Source organism: Leptosomus discolor, chromosome 3, assembly GCF_034619465.1.
Source record: "Leptosomus discolor isolate bLepDis1 chromosome 3, bLepDis1.hap2, whole genome shotgun sequence".
Classification (NCBI taxonomy): Eukaryota; Metazoa; Chordata; class Aves; order Leptosomiformes; family Leptosomidae; genus Leptosomus; species Leptosomus discolor.
In genome coordinates, this window is record NC_141393.1 from 40,225,662 (window position 1) to 40,243,353 (window position 17,692).

A 17,692-nucleotide genomic window follows, 5' to 3' on the forward strand; every position below is an offset into this window, starting at 1 on the left:
GCATATGTGTTTGCATCATTCGCAAGCCATACGGAAGCCAACCCTACTCAATACATACTGTATGCCAGTAATGGTATAATTTCTTTCACCAAAATGTGACTTACATCACTCCTCAGTGATAATTCTATGGCCACTTTGTTTCCTTTTTAAGTGCTTTATTTAAACTTCACATTGTCTTCACTGGGTATTTATGATGCTTTCCTGCAGTCATAAAAAGCTTAACACTTCTGCTTACGAAGCAAAGTAAATATTTGGTCTAATTTGCAGCCAACCTGAGAAGGTTTCTAATTAGAATGCCCGTGCTCTAAGTGGTGTGGAATCTCTCAAGCACATGTGTGACATCTTTGCCATAACTGTAGAAAGCATAGGGGAAAAACGCACTACTCTCTTCACCAGAAACTTCTGTCATGCTGTAAAATGCAACAGAGTCCCAGGCATTTGCTAGCCTAATTACAGTTGCACAATCGGTAAACAAGTGTTCACTTTTAGTGTTTTACACAGCTTGCTAACATGCCAAAATAGTCTCCTCTCTTAAGCAATTATAGCTCATTCAGAATTTGAGCTCATCGGGAGTTGTCTGTCAGAATGTTTTTAATGAAAAATTGAGTTTGCATAACGCTGATGCATTTATGTCTTTCGCTTGTAACTGTTGACACGGATGGGCTAAAAAGCTTGGTTTTAGGGAGGGAGAAAATTGCATTAGTTCAGCTCATTTGGAGAATCTCTGCTGAATTAATTTGCTAAGCATTGTTTTTCTGCTGAATATTAAACCCTGTTTTCCAACTATACATATGCTGCCTGAGGGGAATAGCTTCCAGCTCCCGTTTCCCGTGACTACATTATCTGCTCGAGGGTGGAAGGCTCTGCAGAGGGATCTAGACAGGCTGGATTGATGAGCCAAGGCCAATGTTATGAGGTTTAACAAGGCCAAGTGCTGGGTTCTGCACTTAGGTCACAACAACCCCATGCAGCGCTACAGGCTTGGGGATGAGTGGCTGGAAAGCTGCCCAGCAGAAAAGGACCTAGGGGTGCTGGTCGACAGCCAGCTGAACGTGAGCCAGCAGTGTGCTCAGGTGGCCAAGAAGGCCAACAGCATCCTGGCCTGTATCAGAAATAGTGTAGCCAGCAGAAGTAGGGAGGTGATCATGCCCCTGTACTCAGCACTGGTGAGGCCGCATCTCGAGTACTGTGTGCAGTTTTGGACCCCAAACTACAAGAAAGACATTCAGGTGCTGGAGTGTGTCCAGAGAAGGGCAACGAAGCTGATGAAGGGCCTGGAGCACAAGTCTTGTGAGGAGCAGCTGAGGGAACTGGGGTTGCAGACTGGGGTTTCAAACAACTGGGGTTGTTCAGTCTGGACAAGAAGAGGCTGAGGGGGAGACCTTCTCTCTCTCTACAACTACCTGAAAGGAGGTTGCAGTGAGGTGGGTTTTGGTCTCTTCTCCCAAGTAACAAGAGATAGGACGAGAGGAAATGGCCTCAAGTTGCACCAGGGGAGGTTTAGATTGGATATCAGGAAAAATTTGTTCACTGAAAGAGTGGTCAAGTATTGGAGCAGGCTGCCCAGGGAAGTGGTGGAGTCACCATCCCTGGAGGCGTTTAAAAAAATGTGTAGGCGTGGCGCTTCGGGACATGGTTTAATGGGCATGGTGTTGTTGGGTTGACGGTTGGACTTAATGATCTTAGAGGTCTTTGCCAACCTTAATGATTCTATGATTCCATTATTTCTTATAATGCAGCCCAGGCCCAAGCCAGGGGTGCCTTGTTAGGAGATGCATGGTCTGATCAAAAAGCTGCCACCTGGTACTCCCCAGACTCCGGTGTTGCACCTCTGCAGTTGAATACAAAGTGTCACAATTTTTCGCTAAGCGTCGTTTTTCATTATTCAGTTAATGTGGTGAAACCTGTCCCTCCGTGTAATGACTTGCTGAGTGAGTACTGACTTTGTGAAGCTTTAGCTCGATTAGCAGCAGTGTACGAATAATCACAACTGCATTGGTAGTTGTTCCTTCACTGGTACCCTCCTATTCATAATAAAGATATATAAATGCTAAAGCATATTACCAGTTTCAAGGGGACAGCTCTATTTCACCCTCCCAATAAACATCTGAAGAACATAGTTGTTTATTTTGTTTCTTCCCTGAAACACATGCAAGAGTGAGGGAGCTATGTGGTATACTCTGCCTTTATCTGAAATAAGCTCTGAAATTTATAAAGAAGAGATAAGAGATCCATTGGGAAGAGAACAAGTTCCATCAGTGCCCTTGCCCTCAGCTGTGGTCAGAAGTTAGTCATCTGGGAAGCTGCCAAATGGCCCTGCTGGCTGGTGCGTTGGTGCTCGGCTATGCTTTGATTTTGTCGCCATTGTTGGGACTGTGAAAGGTTGTCAGAGGTGGAGAGTGGGTCTTTTGTAGTCATGTCCTCCTAGGTCCACTGTCCAAGGCACTCCAAGTCCTTCTTTGGCATCTCTGAATTAAGTTTCACTGCTCCTGTGTGATTCAGTATTATCTCCATTATACAGGAGGGGAGACTTGGAGAGACAGATGAAGCTGTTTGCTGAAGGTTACACAGCAGTTCTCTGACAGTGTTGCTCCGCTGCTTTTCAGCCCTGTCTCAGAGACAAGGTTGTCCTTTCTCCCTCGAGGGTGCCGAAGGGAGGTGCATTAGCCTTTTTTTTTGTGTTGTTTTTTTTTTTGTTTGTTTCGTTTTTTTGTTGTTGTTTTTGTTTGGTTTTTGGTTGGTTGGTTGGGTTTTTTCCTCTTTCTCTCCCCAGCCCCCTCTTTCTGTGTTTGAGCAGAGTGAAACTGTCTGGACTGATGAAGCAAGTTGGCTTCAGACATCTTGTCAAATGAGCTTTCCTTGACTGTGTGTAGGGCTGTGTGGTGGGAGTCAGTAGGTGCAGAAGGCACAGTCACAATGTCAGAGGGCTAATCACAGGTGGGACCCAAAGGGGTTGTCAGTGTGAGACACAGTCTATTTTAAACTTATTTGAGTCAAGAGTAAAAGATCAAATGTGTTTGTAATTGTTGCCATCATGCTAGCTGACAACAGGCTGATCCTTTCCTCCATGTATCATCCAACTCTGCTAATATTTGTGAGTACTCTCATCTGCCGGGGTGAAGAGGATATTGACATCGCGCAGAACTGTCTACCTAGTCCTATACATTTAATATTGTGTTGTTGAGCGATGATACTCAGACTCTCCAGCCACAGGTTAGCTGGTGACAGGAATTCCCAGGAGTAGGGTACCTGCTGTGAGTAATCAGACAGGAACCTGGTGTGTACCCAAATATGCAGAAATAGGCTGCAGAACCTTTCCTGCAGAGTCCAAGGGAGTATGTGCAGCTAACATGGAGGCTACAATATGGAAAGGGCACCATTTTCCTCAGTAGCTCAGAAAAATGAGCTAACAAAATGGGACCATGGTGGCCCCTGAGAATTTTTGTGGTAATCAGTTGCAATTAAACATGTTCAGCTGGGTAGCTCCAGTAAGCTGCTGGTGGTGTCCAGTCATGGGGTTGTGGGAGGTGGGAGCTGTTAGCTTTTCTTCTTTGTGTTACTTGCCCTTCCCTCAGCGTGTCACCTTCAAGGTGAGCCTTGACCATGAGCAGGGTACTTCTAGGACTCAGCAAGGCTGTGCATGCTAACGTGCTGTGATCTGGGTGCCTGCTTTATTTTGGTACTGGGAGAAGGAGAAGCTACTGCAAAGCCAAGAGTCGTTTTCCCTGTTACAATGGTAATGCTAGGAATGTTGTGTGGCTCTGACCCAAAGTTGTCAGGCTATGATCACAACGTTTGTTGCTGTATTATGATTTATTTATTGTAACACATCAACAGATGTCATATCTTATTTTCCCCTGCCTCAGAAAAGGCACTCATCTCCCAATGATAGACATCTCAGCTTTGACAGAAAGTCAAGGTCTTCTACTTCATGCCTTCACCATCCTTAGGCCAGCAAAAGTGCTGACAGTGGAAAAGAAGGCGGCCTAATGAATACCAGCAAATCCCACGTATGCATTAAATCCCCAACACATTCTCTCTAAGAGTATGTTGGTAAACTCCCATAAACTAGCTGCTGTAGAGTCCTGTCTCTGCTGATAATGTGCTCCTGCAGCCAAAAGCCCTTTTCAATGCATTGAAAGTGGGGTAGTGGGAAATAAAATCATTCTGGACAAATGCAAGGAGCAGAGTTGTCAGCAATCAGTCAGGAGGAAAGGCAGATCTAGTTTGTTAGGCATACATTACAGCGTGAAGCTAACAGTGACCGCAGATATATAAATTGCTCTGGCTTTCTCAGGGAGATGTTGACCCAGAATCTGCTCAGAAGGAAGAGTAACAATTCCCTTTACTGATGCAAAATCAGACCAGATTGAAATAGCAGTGACCCCCATAACAGGAACAAAACCATTGCTTGTTCTTACCACGACTTCTGTTGGGCAGAAGTTAGTTCACCGAAGCTCGCTCATTTTGGAGTGATAAATAAGAGGAATGCTTAGTTTCACTAGTTCCTGCCTCCTAGCCTGAGGAAAGGAACTATCCAAGGACTCTTATTCCCTGCCTCCCAGATAGGGAAACCTACAGGATATTTAATGACATGAAGAAACTGAAGGGAGAATCATTAACAGTGGAATGCCTAGGTAACTCTCTTAAAAGTTAAGATTAAAAGCTTTGAAAGTGACCTTCATGCTTGATTTTCCCTCTTTGTTTTTCTCCACACTTGAAGCTCTAATAATCACCTTTTTTTCCACTTTGTCACTGTATCACTTATTTCATGAAACATTTCTATAGATAGGCAGGAATTTGGATCCAGGGTAGCAATATCTGCAAATGTTGGGTGGATGCAAAACACACATCCTGGTACAAAGCATCAGATCTTCTCGTTGTGGTAAACTGATGAAAGCTTGACGTAGGTTGCTAAATATAGGCTTTTAATATTTTATTTAAAACTTGATTATAACTTTAAGAAAGGATAAAATTATTATCAAATGTTTCTTTGAGTAGGCTATGCTGTCCCCTCTGAGCAGTGCAGAAATTTGCTGGAGAGCACAAGGAAAGGATGTTGGGAGTGGAAAGACTTATGTACAACCAGAGGCCGTAACCCTCCAGGCTCTTGGGCAGCAGACTGCAAATGCTAGCGTGCTGTAGGAGGATGACGTATATAGTTGTGTCTGGATCAGATGAGAGGACATGGAAGGAAGGAGATGTGGCATCAGAGTAGAAAAGGAAGGAGAGAATAAACATCCAACGCTCAGAAATAAGGAGAGCAGAAAGTGCCAGTAGTCAGGCTGGAATACAAGAGGAAGAAGGAGCCTTTTGGGAAGGAGGTATCTCTAGGGCAGTTTTGTTTATTTTTATTTAAAATTACAGTAGGCTTTTGTAATTGGGACTGAAACCCAAGTTAATGGCCCTGTTTGAGACATGGGTGCCTGCTTGATTGCTTGAAATGGGGATAGTTTAGGTAAAAACAATATATTTTGCTTTTAAGATAAATAAAGGTTTGTTTTGCTTGAAATGGAACTTTTCTTGGGGTGATAATGACATGGTGTTCCTTCAGCTTACAGTGAGCAAAAGAGTAAGAAGTTTATTTTCCTGCATCAACAATCATTTTAGCTTGTTTTTCATTCTGAACTTGAAACAGAAAAAGAGAAAACAACAGTTCTAACAAAAATTGTGCATGCGTTTTTTAAATCCATTGAGTGTTTCCAGAGACATGGGACTCTTAACGTATGCCAGAGTAATTTCCTCATAGTATCTATGGAAAAAATATCTCTCTGCCAGCTAGAAGTGCATATGGGTGAAGGCACCTAAGTAGTTGGTCATGGAGGGGCTTTTTCATTGCCTTGTTGAAGTGGTTTAGTCTGGCTGACCTTCTTGGTCCACGCTTTGCAAGCAACTGAGCTGTCCTGTCCCCCTGGCAGGTCTGGTGTTGGGGTGCTGAAGCCTCATGGGTCTGGGTTGGTGACAAGCAATGCTGTCAGGCTCCTCTTAACACCATGAGGTGCTGTGTCCAGCCTGAGAGGAGCAGCTACTCCTCCAGGTATGCTCAGACTGGAACAAACTATTTTGATCAGAAAATAACCTTGCATAAAGGTTGTGTAAAGGGGAAATGGTGGTATTAATTTTCATGGTGTTTGGGTTGGGGGGGAGGGGGAAGTAGCATTATGCTATCACAAATTAACTCTAGGTATCCACCCTTCCCATAATCTATTGAATATCTCAGGATATTTTCATCTTTGTGACTTCATTCCTGCTGAGGGCATGTGTTAACTTAAAAATAATGTGTAAACAAGGTGTGAACAGTTCAGTTAAGTGATAGCCTGAGGTTAAAAACACAGTGATCAAATTCAGTGTCTGAAGTTGGCAAGGAGATTGTCTTACCACCTCGGGAAGACTTGAAATTAAACTTGTTTTGAAATGTAGGTGTTAAGTCTGTGAAAAAAAAAAACCCAAACACCTCACTTGCACATCTAAACGAAGCCAGCATTCCAGAGTTGAAGAGAGCTGCTTGAGCTTTCAGGCTGCCTTTAGGAGAGAGAGAGGGGCCATGCTCCCACCACATAATCTCTCTGCTGAGGTTGTGTTTTGTAGCATCTGTGAGGAGAAAATCTTGGGTGAAATGAGAGCTGTGCCTGGCTGCCGTTGGCCCCTGCTCCCTGTCACCAGCAGTGGGCAGGGTGGTGCTGTCAACCGCTTGAGCTAACAGAGCCAACGGCTTCGGGTTTATTTTTGTTGGGCTTTTGAGACCTTATTAATTTGAAGAGAGTTTTTGGAGATACCAGAATTTTGTACTGTGCTTATGTTCAGCTTTTTGTTCTCCCTGGCGTTGCCTTCAAGTAAACGCAGGGGGAGTAGCCTCAAAAGGAGCCAAAGTCTCTTCCTGTTTTAGAGTAAACGTGAGGGGGATTAGGCTCCTTCCCGCATTAATCACATCTTCTGACTGCCATGGCTTTTGAAGATGGCTTTATATTTTCCTGTATGTGATGGATTATATATGTGCCCCTGAAGTAAAAGGTAACTTGGCTGTGAGAATCTAGCAAGTTTTTCTCTGTGATCATTTTGGTTTTGTTTTTTCACTTAGTAGAATGGCCATGGACGTGTACCATCCCAGCCTACAGCATGAGGCAGGGGAAGTTGTCCTGCAGTTGTTCTGACTCAGACTCTTCTCAAGCCGTAGGCTGCTGGTAACTGTCTGGGACGCTTTGGAAAATGAAAGCCCTCCCAAGGTCACAGTATCAAGAATTCAAATAAACATGAGAGAAGAGGGGAAAGTGGACTGGATGGGAAGTTTCTTAAGCTGGTTGCAGTATAGAGTCTAACCCACTTCACATGTGGACCAAACAACACCTTTTTGTCATCCCAGTCAGCAAAAAAAGCACAGTTGCAGTTGGATTGTCAGTATCTGACCACAGTCTTCCAAGCTGGTCTATGTTGTCTTGTGTTATCTAGTCTCAGGATTTAAATTTGGGAGGCAGTAGCTGTGTCTCTAGATCTGTGTTTGTGCAGTCATACACACGGTATATTTGAAGCCCTTCCTACCAGCAGGGCTCCAAAGCACTCACACTATATAAATGTTACTGTCACCATTTTGCATAAACCAGTAAGTCTTTCCTTCCTTTTGACAGATTGAAGACATCATTACGAGAATGCAGGATGACAAAACAGGTGGAGTTCCCATCCGCACTGTCAAGAGCTTTCTGTCCAAAATCCCCAGCGTCGTTACTGGTAAGGACCCCTGTAAGCATGGAAGAGAGCGTGATACTTACTGGCTCTAAGCAAACGCTAATAAAGCCACAAAAAAGAAGGAATGTAAGAAAAAATGCCTCCCTCTGTGTATGTTTTCTGCGTATCATTGTTACGGGGTTAGGTGTTGAACTAAGGTTTCTTAATTGTGTTTAAGCAAGCATGCATATATTTCTTTGGGGTGAGTTATTCAAAAATGTTACATAGCTTTTGTGATGATTACAGTATCAGCAGAGTTATTCCCTATGATGGGTGTAGGACGATCTTAGGGACGAGCTCATGAAAGTTGTCACTCGTTTCTCACTCATACTCAGATACTCTTACTGAACTTCGATCACAGGTAGAGAAATGTGAAATACCTTTTATGCATGCATGCTGCATTATGAGAGCTATATGCGTAAAAGTGTGGGTGGTACAGTAACTAGGAGTCAGAGTACAAAACCATTCCTAGGTGTAGTTCCAGACAAAATATCTTCCAGTGCAACAAAGAGTTTTGCTGTTGATAGGTGATGAGTTTATTCAGGGTGTTGTAAATTGCTTGGAGGATTTGTACTTGGGTTTCTGGTACCTTAAGCTACAGGAATGAAATACAGATCTACAGGGTTCTTTGGGATAGGCAGAGAATATGGAAATTAGAATGAAGTTTTTACTTAAATGAGGTTCAGTCGAGTTAATCTCTTTTTATTAAGCAACTGACTCTTCTGTCTGATTTCAGGGTGGTGACTCTGTAACTGGCAGTTGCAGGATGAGGGTTTTACAGTGGAAAAGAAATATGAATCTAGAATGAGAGGTGAAAATTGTGTAACTGAATTGCAGGTTATAGCTGGATCAGGTATGAGCTAACTGTACTTGAACGTTCCTGGGGAAAATAACTATTTATCTCATTTGAAAAGTCATTCCATAAGCTTAAGTCTGTAATACACAGACTGGATGTCTTAACATTTATTTGGGTTTGTGATTATTCCTGTTAATAGTGATAGCATTCATTAAGCAATTAATCTAGTCATCAAGCCACCACTTGTAACTCAAAAAAAAAAAAAAAAAAAAAAAAAAGGGAGACCTCACAGCATCTTTAAACTGGTTGTACTTACCCTTAGGTGCCACCCTTGTTGGTAGCTCCCTTGTGCAATGGAAACTGCCCCCTTGGACTTTGCTCTTCTGGAACAGCAGCTGCAATTGCATCAACTCGAAATGGCTGTTTTTTCACAGCACAGGGCACAGTGAAAAGATGGAAGATAAAGTAAGAACAAAACTTCCCTCCAAAGCTCACAGCAAATTCTCAGATTTGGAGGGGAACAAGCTAGGTACCATTCCCTTCAGGTGATCTGAAGGCAGCTCCCTTGTGATGCTCTGGGCAGTGCATGAAGCCTCTGAGTTTGGAAACTACACGAAAATCATGTCTCAGCTGAGAGCTCAAAGTTTTCTCCGTTTCTCATTTCTCCTTCCAGATGCATAGACCTGCCTATTTGTAGACCAAAACCGAAAGAAATTTATATGTGAGTTCAGTACTTGCCGTAGATGGGTAAAGAGCTGCAGCAGTTGAAGAGGCAGGAGCACCTATGTTTGAGCGGAAGTTTGTTCAGTTTGGAGAAGGGAAAGCTGAAGTGAATGAGAAGCTATAGAGAAGACAAGGTCAGACCCTTTCTCAGGTGGAAGTACAAAAGACAATGTACACAAGTTGCGAGAATCCCAACTAGGTTTAGGAAAGGAAGAAAGTTCTTTATGGTCAGAGCAGCTGAGCATGGGCCTGGTAGCCTGGAGAGGCTGTGGAACCAGTGTTCTGGAGCTGTGGAGAAACCACTGAGCCCAGCTGAACTGAGCAATCTGACCTAACTGCGCATTTGGCCTTGCTTCAGATGGAGGTTGGACTAGATGACCTGCAGAGAATCCCTCCAATCTGAATTATTCTTATGATCATTGAACACTCAATTTTAATGCTTGTCTAATTCCATTCAATGTCATGAACACAAGAGAAGAGCTTGTGTTTTCAAAAACTTTGGACCCCCTCTTGGGAAGAGCTTAATTTCTAGACTCTGGCATTCTCACACACTTTTTATTTCTATCCGGAAAATCAAACAGCGACAGTGAGACGTGATTTACTTGGCAGGCTCATAGTGACTTTGATTAACAAGGGTTTATTTTTGCTTGACACTTCTATTGTAATTGCTTCTCACAGGAGAAATGTAAAGTCTTAAAGAAAAAGAAACATTACAGCAGAACCTTGGCGCTCTAAACAGGCAGCTCTGTTTATAGTATAGCAAAGTGGGTATTTGAGTTAAAGTTTGAATACCAGGGGAAGAACTGCTCATCTCTGTTTTACTTTCATCTGTCCTGATGCCTAAGTTGTGAATGAGGTATTGTGTAACACGAGGAGAAGGTGCCTCAGGGAGTTATCATTAATGGTCCTCTCTCCACAACAGGAATCTGGGAAAAGGATGAAAAAAACCTTTTTTGAATGTATGATGAGTCCATGTGGGGATGCTGTGCCAAAGGCACATTTTAATCTGCATTAGGAGCAGATTTACGTATCCTCTTCCCTGGCTTTTGGCTCAAAGTAGGTCAGTCAAAGGCAGACACATCACACCATTATCTTCTTGGTTAAGTCTTCATTTTTATGGGCAAGCCACAGAGAATGAAAGTAAGATTAAAACAGTCTGTGTGGCATCTGTGTGCACATAGCTGACCTTGTCCAATGGTAAGTTTAGAGTGAGTATGGAATGAAAAACTGACTTGAGGGCAGGTATTGGGTAGTGCTCTGATCCATGCCCAGACTGGGTCATCGGCTGATGCAAATGATGGCAGTTGCTGCAATAAGTGGAGTTGCACATTTCTCTTTTAGTGAGAAAATGATTTCCTCAGTAATGATTTTCTTTCTGTAAATGAATCAGCAATTCTCTATTTCCCAGTCATCAGACTATCATAAGAACATCTTGTTATGCTAGCCAGCAACAAAACTGGCTTTTTAATCTTCTTTCTGATTTTTGTACAATTGCATCTTAAAACTAACCTCCTGTTTGGTAGAAGGACCAAACGTATATACTTTCTTTTCCCACTGATTCAGACTTGGACCTATACAACATGCCAAAACAAGTCAGAAAGAAGTCAATGCTGCAACAGCTGAGTTTTCCAGTAGCAAAAAGCTGCCTCCATGCTTACCAATCTGCCCCTTGCCCCCAACCTTATTCCAGATTTCTCCTGCTCCTGTGTACAGTCTGATCCTGTGTGCCAGCATCTTCGCTACAGCAGCCCAAGGGAGATGTGCAGTCTACAAGCCTTGCACCATTCTGCCCTCCTCCCAGGAGGTTTAGGTACAGCCTCATTCTGACTCATAACTCCCTGACTTCAAGCAGGCCTGTCCCCACAGCTCCATTTTGAGTGATACCTCCTGTTTCCCACAGCAGTCCCCTAGCTGGCACCTTGCTTGTGCACTGCTCCTGCGCCTGACCCCAACACTCGCTTGTCTTCTTGCTCTGCTCCCAAAGCTGCCTGTGTGGCTGTGAACAGATTGATGGGTGATGTCCTGGCTGTACTCGCCTGGGTTAAGTGCTGCTGTGCAAGCTCTGTGCTCACAGCCCTGCCAATGCATTTCACTCCTGACCTGCCATGTCTGTCTTATTTAAGTCCTGGACCTCTCTGAGCAGAAAGTGCCAGTATTACTGAAATGTGCCAGATGGCCTGTCATTACTCGAGACTCATGATCTAAACCAAGTGAAACTGCTATGTGTCTCTGTCTGAAGAAGCCAGCATGTGTCTTGGCAAATGCTTACGCGGTTGTCCCAGACCACATCAGAATGTCACTTACTCAAAGAAAATGCATTTGACTGAAGTATGGAAATCCCATGGTGTTGGGAAAGAGACTTTGTCATTGATAGTGTTCCCTGATGGTGTAGTTCAGGACAGACAAGTTCTGCTGGAGGACTTCGTATACCCGTTATTGCAAACCTATCTCCTGCAGTGCCAGTCTGAGGGTGTTCATTGCCTTTTCCCTTCAGAGGAGCTCAAACACATCTCTCCTCCAGATGTGGCAGTCAGAGGCACAAGGGAGAAGAGCGAGTTCCTCCTGTCTGGGGTTTGAATGGTCCGTGTTCAGAGGAACTGTACAAAGAATGAGGTTCTGGTGTGGGGAGCGGGACCAGGACTGGCAATGCTGACAAGAGCCAGCACCTAGCAGGGCCTAGGGAGCAGGCTGTGAGGCTGAGTGCTTTGCCACAATGTTCACTTTCATAATACTTTTTTTTCAGGGGTAGGAGTTCCCTTGGTGAAACTACTTTCATTGGGACCAAAAAACTGCATCAGCTGGCTGCAGATGGATTTGGCTTCCCCTGGGCTGTCTGTCCAGCTGTTTGCATCACCTGGCCATAGGGTTTTAACTGGAGGGCTGAGCCTGATACAGACTTTCCTGAACATTTGGGTGGTTTCATTCTAGATCTAAACCACTCATCCCTGAATCTGGAACAGCACCAGTCTCTGAACCTGAACAGCTGAAACATTTGTCAACATGAGCGTTGGGATCTGAACTTCTAGCCCAGATTGATCTATCTTCTTTTTTTTTTTTTTTCTTTTTAATTTAGTTTTTTCTCTGCAGTTTTACTTTGAGAAACTTGAGACTTGAAATGTGGTACTGACTCTGTTTCAGGCAAAGTTAGTAGATGTAGGTAGTCCCAAATATAAACTTAAGTTCAGTCTTTTGCTAAATATGAATGAAACTATTTAATTAAAACAAGCAAAACAAGGAAAAAAACCCAAACAAACCCAAAAAACCTTTGCCAAGACTTAAATCAGTGTCCAAACTAATTTTGGGTGTTTACTGATCTGTAATTGATACAAAGAACAAGCTCATGTGTTAAAACTTACATATATTTATATATACGTATATAGTACTGTATCATTTCCGATGGCTTTCCACATTTACGTGCAGCAGATGCTACACAGTAAGTTCAACAGTTGTGCAATTGTCGACACTGGTCGAGCATACAAATCCATTTATTTCTCATCAAAAAACCATCGCTCTGAGCAAGTTGCATTTAAACTAATTCAAATCAAGACTGGGCTTCTTCATCACAACTTCTTTTCTTCTTTTATGGATCTGCTCTTCAAATTGCATCCAGTAGAAATGTAAGCCATCCATACATCCCTCAATAAGAAGGTTGTTATACCTTTTAATCTAGTATTTCACAGCTGCTGTGACTCACATAGCATTAGGTATGTCAGCTATTACATGAGTAGTGTATGTCTTGCAATTTTTTTTTTTTTTTTTTTTTCCCTGCAGCTTTCTCTTAAGCTCTCTATTCCCATGCTAGGAGATAAACTAACCCAGTTAAGGAGCTGAAGAATTATGCTGTCTTCATCCACAACTCCCTCCTTGCTCCCTTTTTCTCTTTGATTGCAACCAACTTCATATCTTTCAAAGGGTGAGAGAGATGGGGGAGGGAAAGATGGAAATCAGCTCTCTGAAGTGTAGCAATTCTTTGCCTATAGTTAAGATGCAAGTCAATGCCTTGTGAAGCAAAAGTTTAAAGGATTTGATTTTTCAGAGGACAAGGGGGATAGTAGATTAATTGAATAGGGTATGATTGTCAAAGAAATGAGAGAAAGCAACCAGAAATAATGTTTTAAACAGGGAATATTCGCTATGTCTCTCTGTGCCTCTGCACATGTATACACTTAAGTACGCATAAAGAGTGTGCAGTTTTTCTAAAGAATAAGCTAGAGTGGTAACTGTTGTATGCTAGAACAAGGACAGGATCCTGCATTTGTAGGTGCTATGCGGGACAAGGGCTGCTAGTGTTTGTGTATCACTGCCCTCTGCTGCAACCAAGCTATAGTTCAGTTTCTGCAGCTTTTCATCTTCATCACAAGCTGTGCCGTGTTTGTACTGTGCTTTCCCAGCTCAGGTGTAGTTTGTGTTTTGTGTGCAGCTTGTTCCACAGTAGTGATCCTCCCTAGCTGCGTGGGATGAACCCAGCCCAAGTATTGTGGTAGGTGAGGAAGGATGGTTTTCATAGCTGATTGTTGGTGCCACATCTATGTGTCTCCTTCATGGTTCTCTGTTCTCCTCAGGACTCCTCATCTCTGCATAAGCATGCTCGTACATCAAGCGAAGCTTATGCATCCCTTAAAAATGTGTGCACACATTATGGGGTAAATCCTAAATGATTAAATGAGGTTAAACATCACTTTTGAAATTACCAGAATTGGATGTTTTACATAACCATGTACTTTCATATGATGGCACTTGGAAGTAGTCACACCTGAGGTGCAAAACACTAGAGGGAAAGCACGTCACAGTAGTGTGCACGTTAAAATTTGGTTTAGGCCACTGCAGAATGCTGATGAAATGCATCCTGAGGCTTCAGTATTCAGTCAGTAAAATGGCCTATTATGAGGAATTTAATTTCTTTACATTAGAATTGTGAAGGTCCTTCCTAGTCCTACTTATCCTTGCTGGATTTGAACCCCTGTGTCTGTTAAGTGAAGATATGGTAAATGAGAAGCTTAAATAATCGTGCTACGTGGATATTCCTGTGGGCAATAAAAATACAATGAAAATTCACCAAATGGTCCAGCTCTGTATTTCTGCAGTGACTTGTCTGCTCTTCCTAGTCACCAGAGATGTTGTCAAAAGGGAAAAATAAAACAAAGATGACCTTCCACCCACCTGAGCAGAAGTTAGAACAACACAAAATTATAATTTCTCTTATTGAAAAATATAAGCATAAAAATTACTGGGCTGGAAGGCATCAGATGAAAGCTATGAGCCTGGAACAAAGCAGGTCTGTTAAAAATGGTTTGGTTTTTTTTTTCCCAAGAACTGCTTTTAGGTCTTTTCAGTCTTTTAGTAGAGACTAAAGGCTGGAATAGGACAGATTTGATGATAAATTACCTGCTGAACTCGAGTATTCAGATGAATTGGCAATTCAGCCACAGTAACAAAAAATGTTACATATTAAGAGCATTCTTGTTGCTGACTCCAGTTTTATCCTGAAACACAGCGTTTAGCTGATGGAATATTGTGGCTAATGAATAAAGCATTAAAAAGAAGTCAACAATATTTCAATGCCTGTAGAAATTCATAGGAATGAATGATTAATGCTTTTCTGAATTCATCTTCCTATCTTCAAAAGCACCACATTATTACAAAAGTTTGTTTCCAGATCTGAATGACACAGCAAAAGAGCAGAGATTAATTTTAAGTACTGCGTGGCTTTGATTTTTGTATGTGCATGTTGAGCAGACTGCACTCAAGCTGCAGTACTTCACCTCTCCTGTCTTCACTTCATAGCAACCTGGGAGTTGTGTGGTGAAGGCTCTACCAACACAGTTTTGTTTTTTCACACCTCCTGCTTTGTTTCAGCCCTGCCTCCAACACTCCTGTGGGCTGCTAAGCATCAAATACGCAGCAGAGCAGCTTTGCTCCCACTGTGCCTGAGAAGCTACATACCCACCGAGGCATATGTGGACATCTGACCCTTAGACAAACCATTTTTACCTTGAGGTACCACAAAAGTGGTGATATGCAAGTGCCCAATGGTAATCAATAGCAATGTGAAGGAGCAAATCTTTGAGTGTAATTTGACAACCCTCATTTTGGATCTGTTGCTTTAATTCAATGCCATTCCAGCCATTAGAAAAATATCTCATTATTCAGCCAATACATCTGCCTCATTACTCTGTGCCTGTATCCTGTTCATTCTTATCTGTCGTTCTTATCTGCTTTAGTCAAATGTCAAGGTTTGAGGCTGGGCTGGCCACTAACAAATGACAGACGCTCTCTACTAACCGCTCTCCCCTCCCAAAAGGGAAAAGGAGAGAGAACAAGAGAGAGAGACTTTATGGTTTGGAAAAGAAAACTAAAACAGCTTTAATGAAACAGTAACAATAAAAGAAAAGATAATAATAAGAATAAGGGAATAATTAAATATATACAATATGTACAAATAGATACAAACCCAATACCGAACCCAACTCCCCCCACCCTGATGACAATATGTCACCACCACACTGCAGGGCTGGCACTGGGGCAGTCCCAGGCTGGACTCGGCAGCAGACAGGGACGGGATGCAGGAGCTGGACTCAGGCACTGGATTCAGGGATGCACGGATCGGGATCGACGACAGAAGAACAGAGTGAGTCCTCCTCAGATGTCAGCCGTCGAAGAAGAGAGGAAGAGAGAAGAGAGCGAGACCCTCGTGATCTCTCAGCTTTATACTGAATATGACGTACAGGGGATGGAATACTCTGTTGGTCAGGTTTGGGTCACCTGTCCGGTTCGCTCCTCCCTGCAGGTGCCACCTTTTTCGTGCTTGCGACCCTTTTCACTCCCGGCACCCCAACACAGAGTACAAGGTTGAGCAGTGACCTTGGTCACTACAAGAACAAGTATAAGCAAGGGCCTCTCTGCATCCCATTCCTTGGTACGAACTATAAACATCAGGCCTTATCACTGCTAGGAGCAGTCACTGTCTGGAAAAACAGGCTGCTGTTTCAGAAAATGCCGTTAGTTAGAGGAGACTTAACTGAAGAGTTAAAGCACTAAACCAGAATTAGTTCTGATTTAGCCCAAACCAGGACATCAAAGTAATTTTTAGAGTATTATTTATTGAGCAGATTTTTACTTGCATTTTAATTAAATGGCTTATATTGCAAAACACAACAGTTTGTTCTGGAGTTTAAATTTCCTGACTTTAATCAATGTGTTGGTTCTAATGAAATGCAGAAGTTAACTTTAGTAACTGTAAATCTAGTCTTGTGAATAATTTCCTATTCTTTTACACATACATTAGGTTTGATAGGTGAATGATTCTTGTCTGTGTGATATATCTCAGTTACAAAATTGGACTTACCATTAACGTAACTGTTGGGGCAGGGTGAAAGGGAAGGCTTGATGTTGGCTTTTAACTCTAAATAATAGCAAGAATTACATAGTGCAACAACTTTTTTTACCAGCCATAAATAGCATACCAGTCAGAAATCACTATTGCTAAAAGCCACGCTGGGGACAGTTAGATTGTCTGTCTCCAGAAGATACTGTAGCTGAAGGGGGTTGGCCTAGTGTTAGAGTGGGCACACTGTGTTATCTGAACCGTTGATGAATAACTTGTTTTATTCTGCCTGTCGCAGGAGAAATGCTCAGCTCTTTGGTCTGTTATGTATTTGCACTACGTAGCACTTGAGAGTACCATAGATTTGGCTTTAGAACCTTCCATCAGAAATGGCAAATAGGACAACGAAAAAGCTCTCAGGCTTTCCATACGTATCCATCATTATAAATAATACACTTTGTATGTTTTCTTTAACTTGTTTTCTGTGGGGATAAATCTCTCAAAATTGAATGCTGATTTCCCATGGATTTGTTTTGAGTATGGTGTGAATTGATGAGCTTGGATATTTTTGATGTATGATTCACTACCACATGCAGGGAAGAAAATTATATTTTGGTCCTGCAGAGAAATAAAACTAAGCAATTAGGTCTTTGTTCAGTTAATTCCTATTTGATGGCTACATGTTTTGCAAGAAGAGTGTCTCAGGATTCTGCTCTATTACAAGGTCAGTTGCACAATAAGAATTTTCTCCATGCAGATACTTCCACAATATGGTCAGGATTGCAGATTAACACTTACCCAGGAATGAGTAATAAAGTGTGAAAGAAACTTTAAGTAGTTGGTTAATGTAAAATGCTAATTATACTTAAACCCCCCCCAACAACATAACATAGACTGACAAGAAAAGTAATGTATTTCTGTAGCAGTGGAAAGTTTTACATCCGATTATTGTAGGGTTTTGTGTTGTGTTGCATAGAAAGTCTTACTCTGTTATTTTTGTACCTATATATATTGTGGATAGGATTGCATCTTTTTTTTTTTCTTGGAGGTTTTGTGGGGTTTGGTTTTTTTTTTGAAACTTAGTTGTTTAGTGGTTCATGCCAAAATCGTCAAATTCACCTGAGTGAATA

At 42.3% G+C, this 17,692-nt stretch overlaps 1 protein-coding gene across 1 annotated transcript in view; it reads left to right on the forward strand.

Annotated features, from left to right (window-relative positions):
- Positions 1-17,692, forward strand: part of RGS6 (regulator of G protein signaling 6) — a 269,437-nt gene that overhangs the window by 160,345 nt on the left and 91,400 nt on the right. Inside the window, exon 2 of the mRNA XM_086463544.1 lies at positions 7,623-7,722. Within this exon, the coding sequence (XP_086319670.1) occupies positions 7,623-7,722 (100 nt within the window). The remainder of the gene's footprint in view (positions 1-7,622; positions 7,723-17,692) is intronic.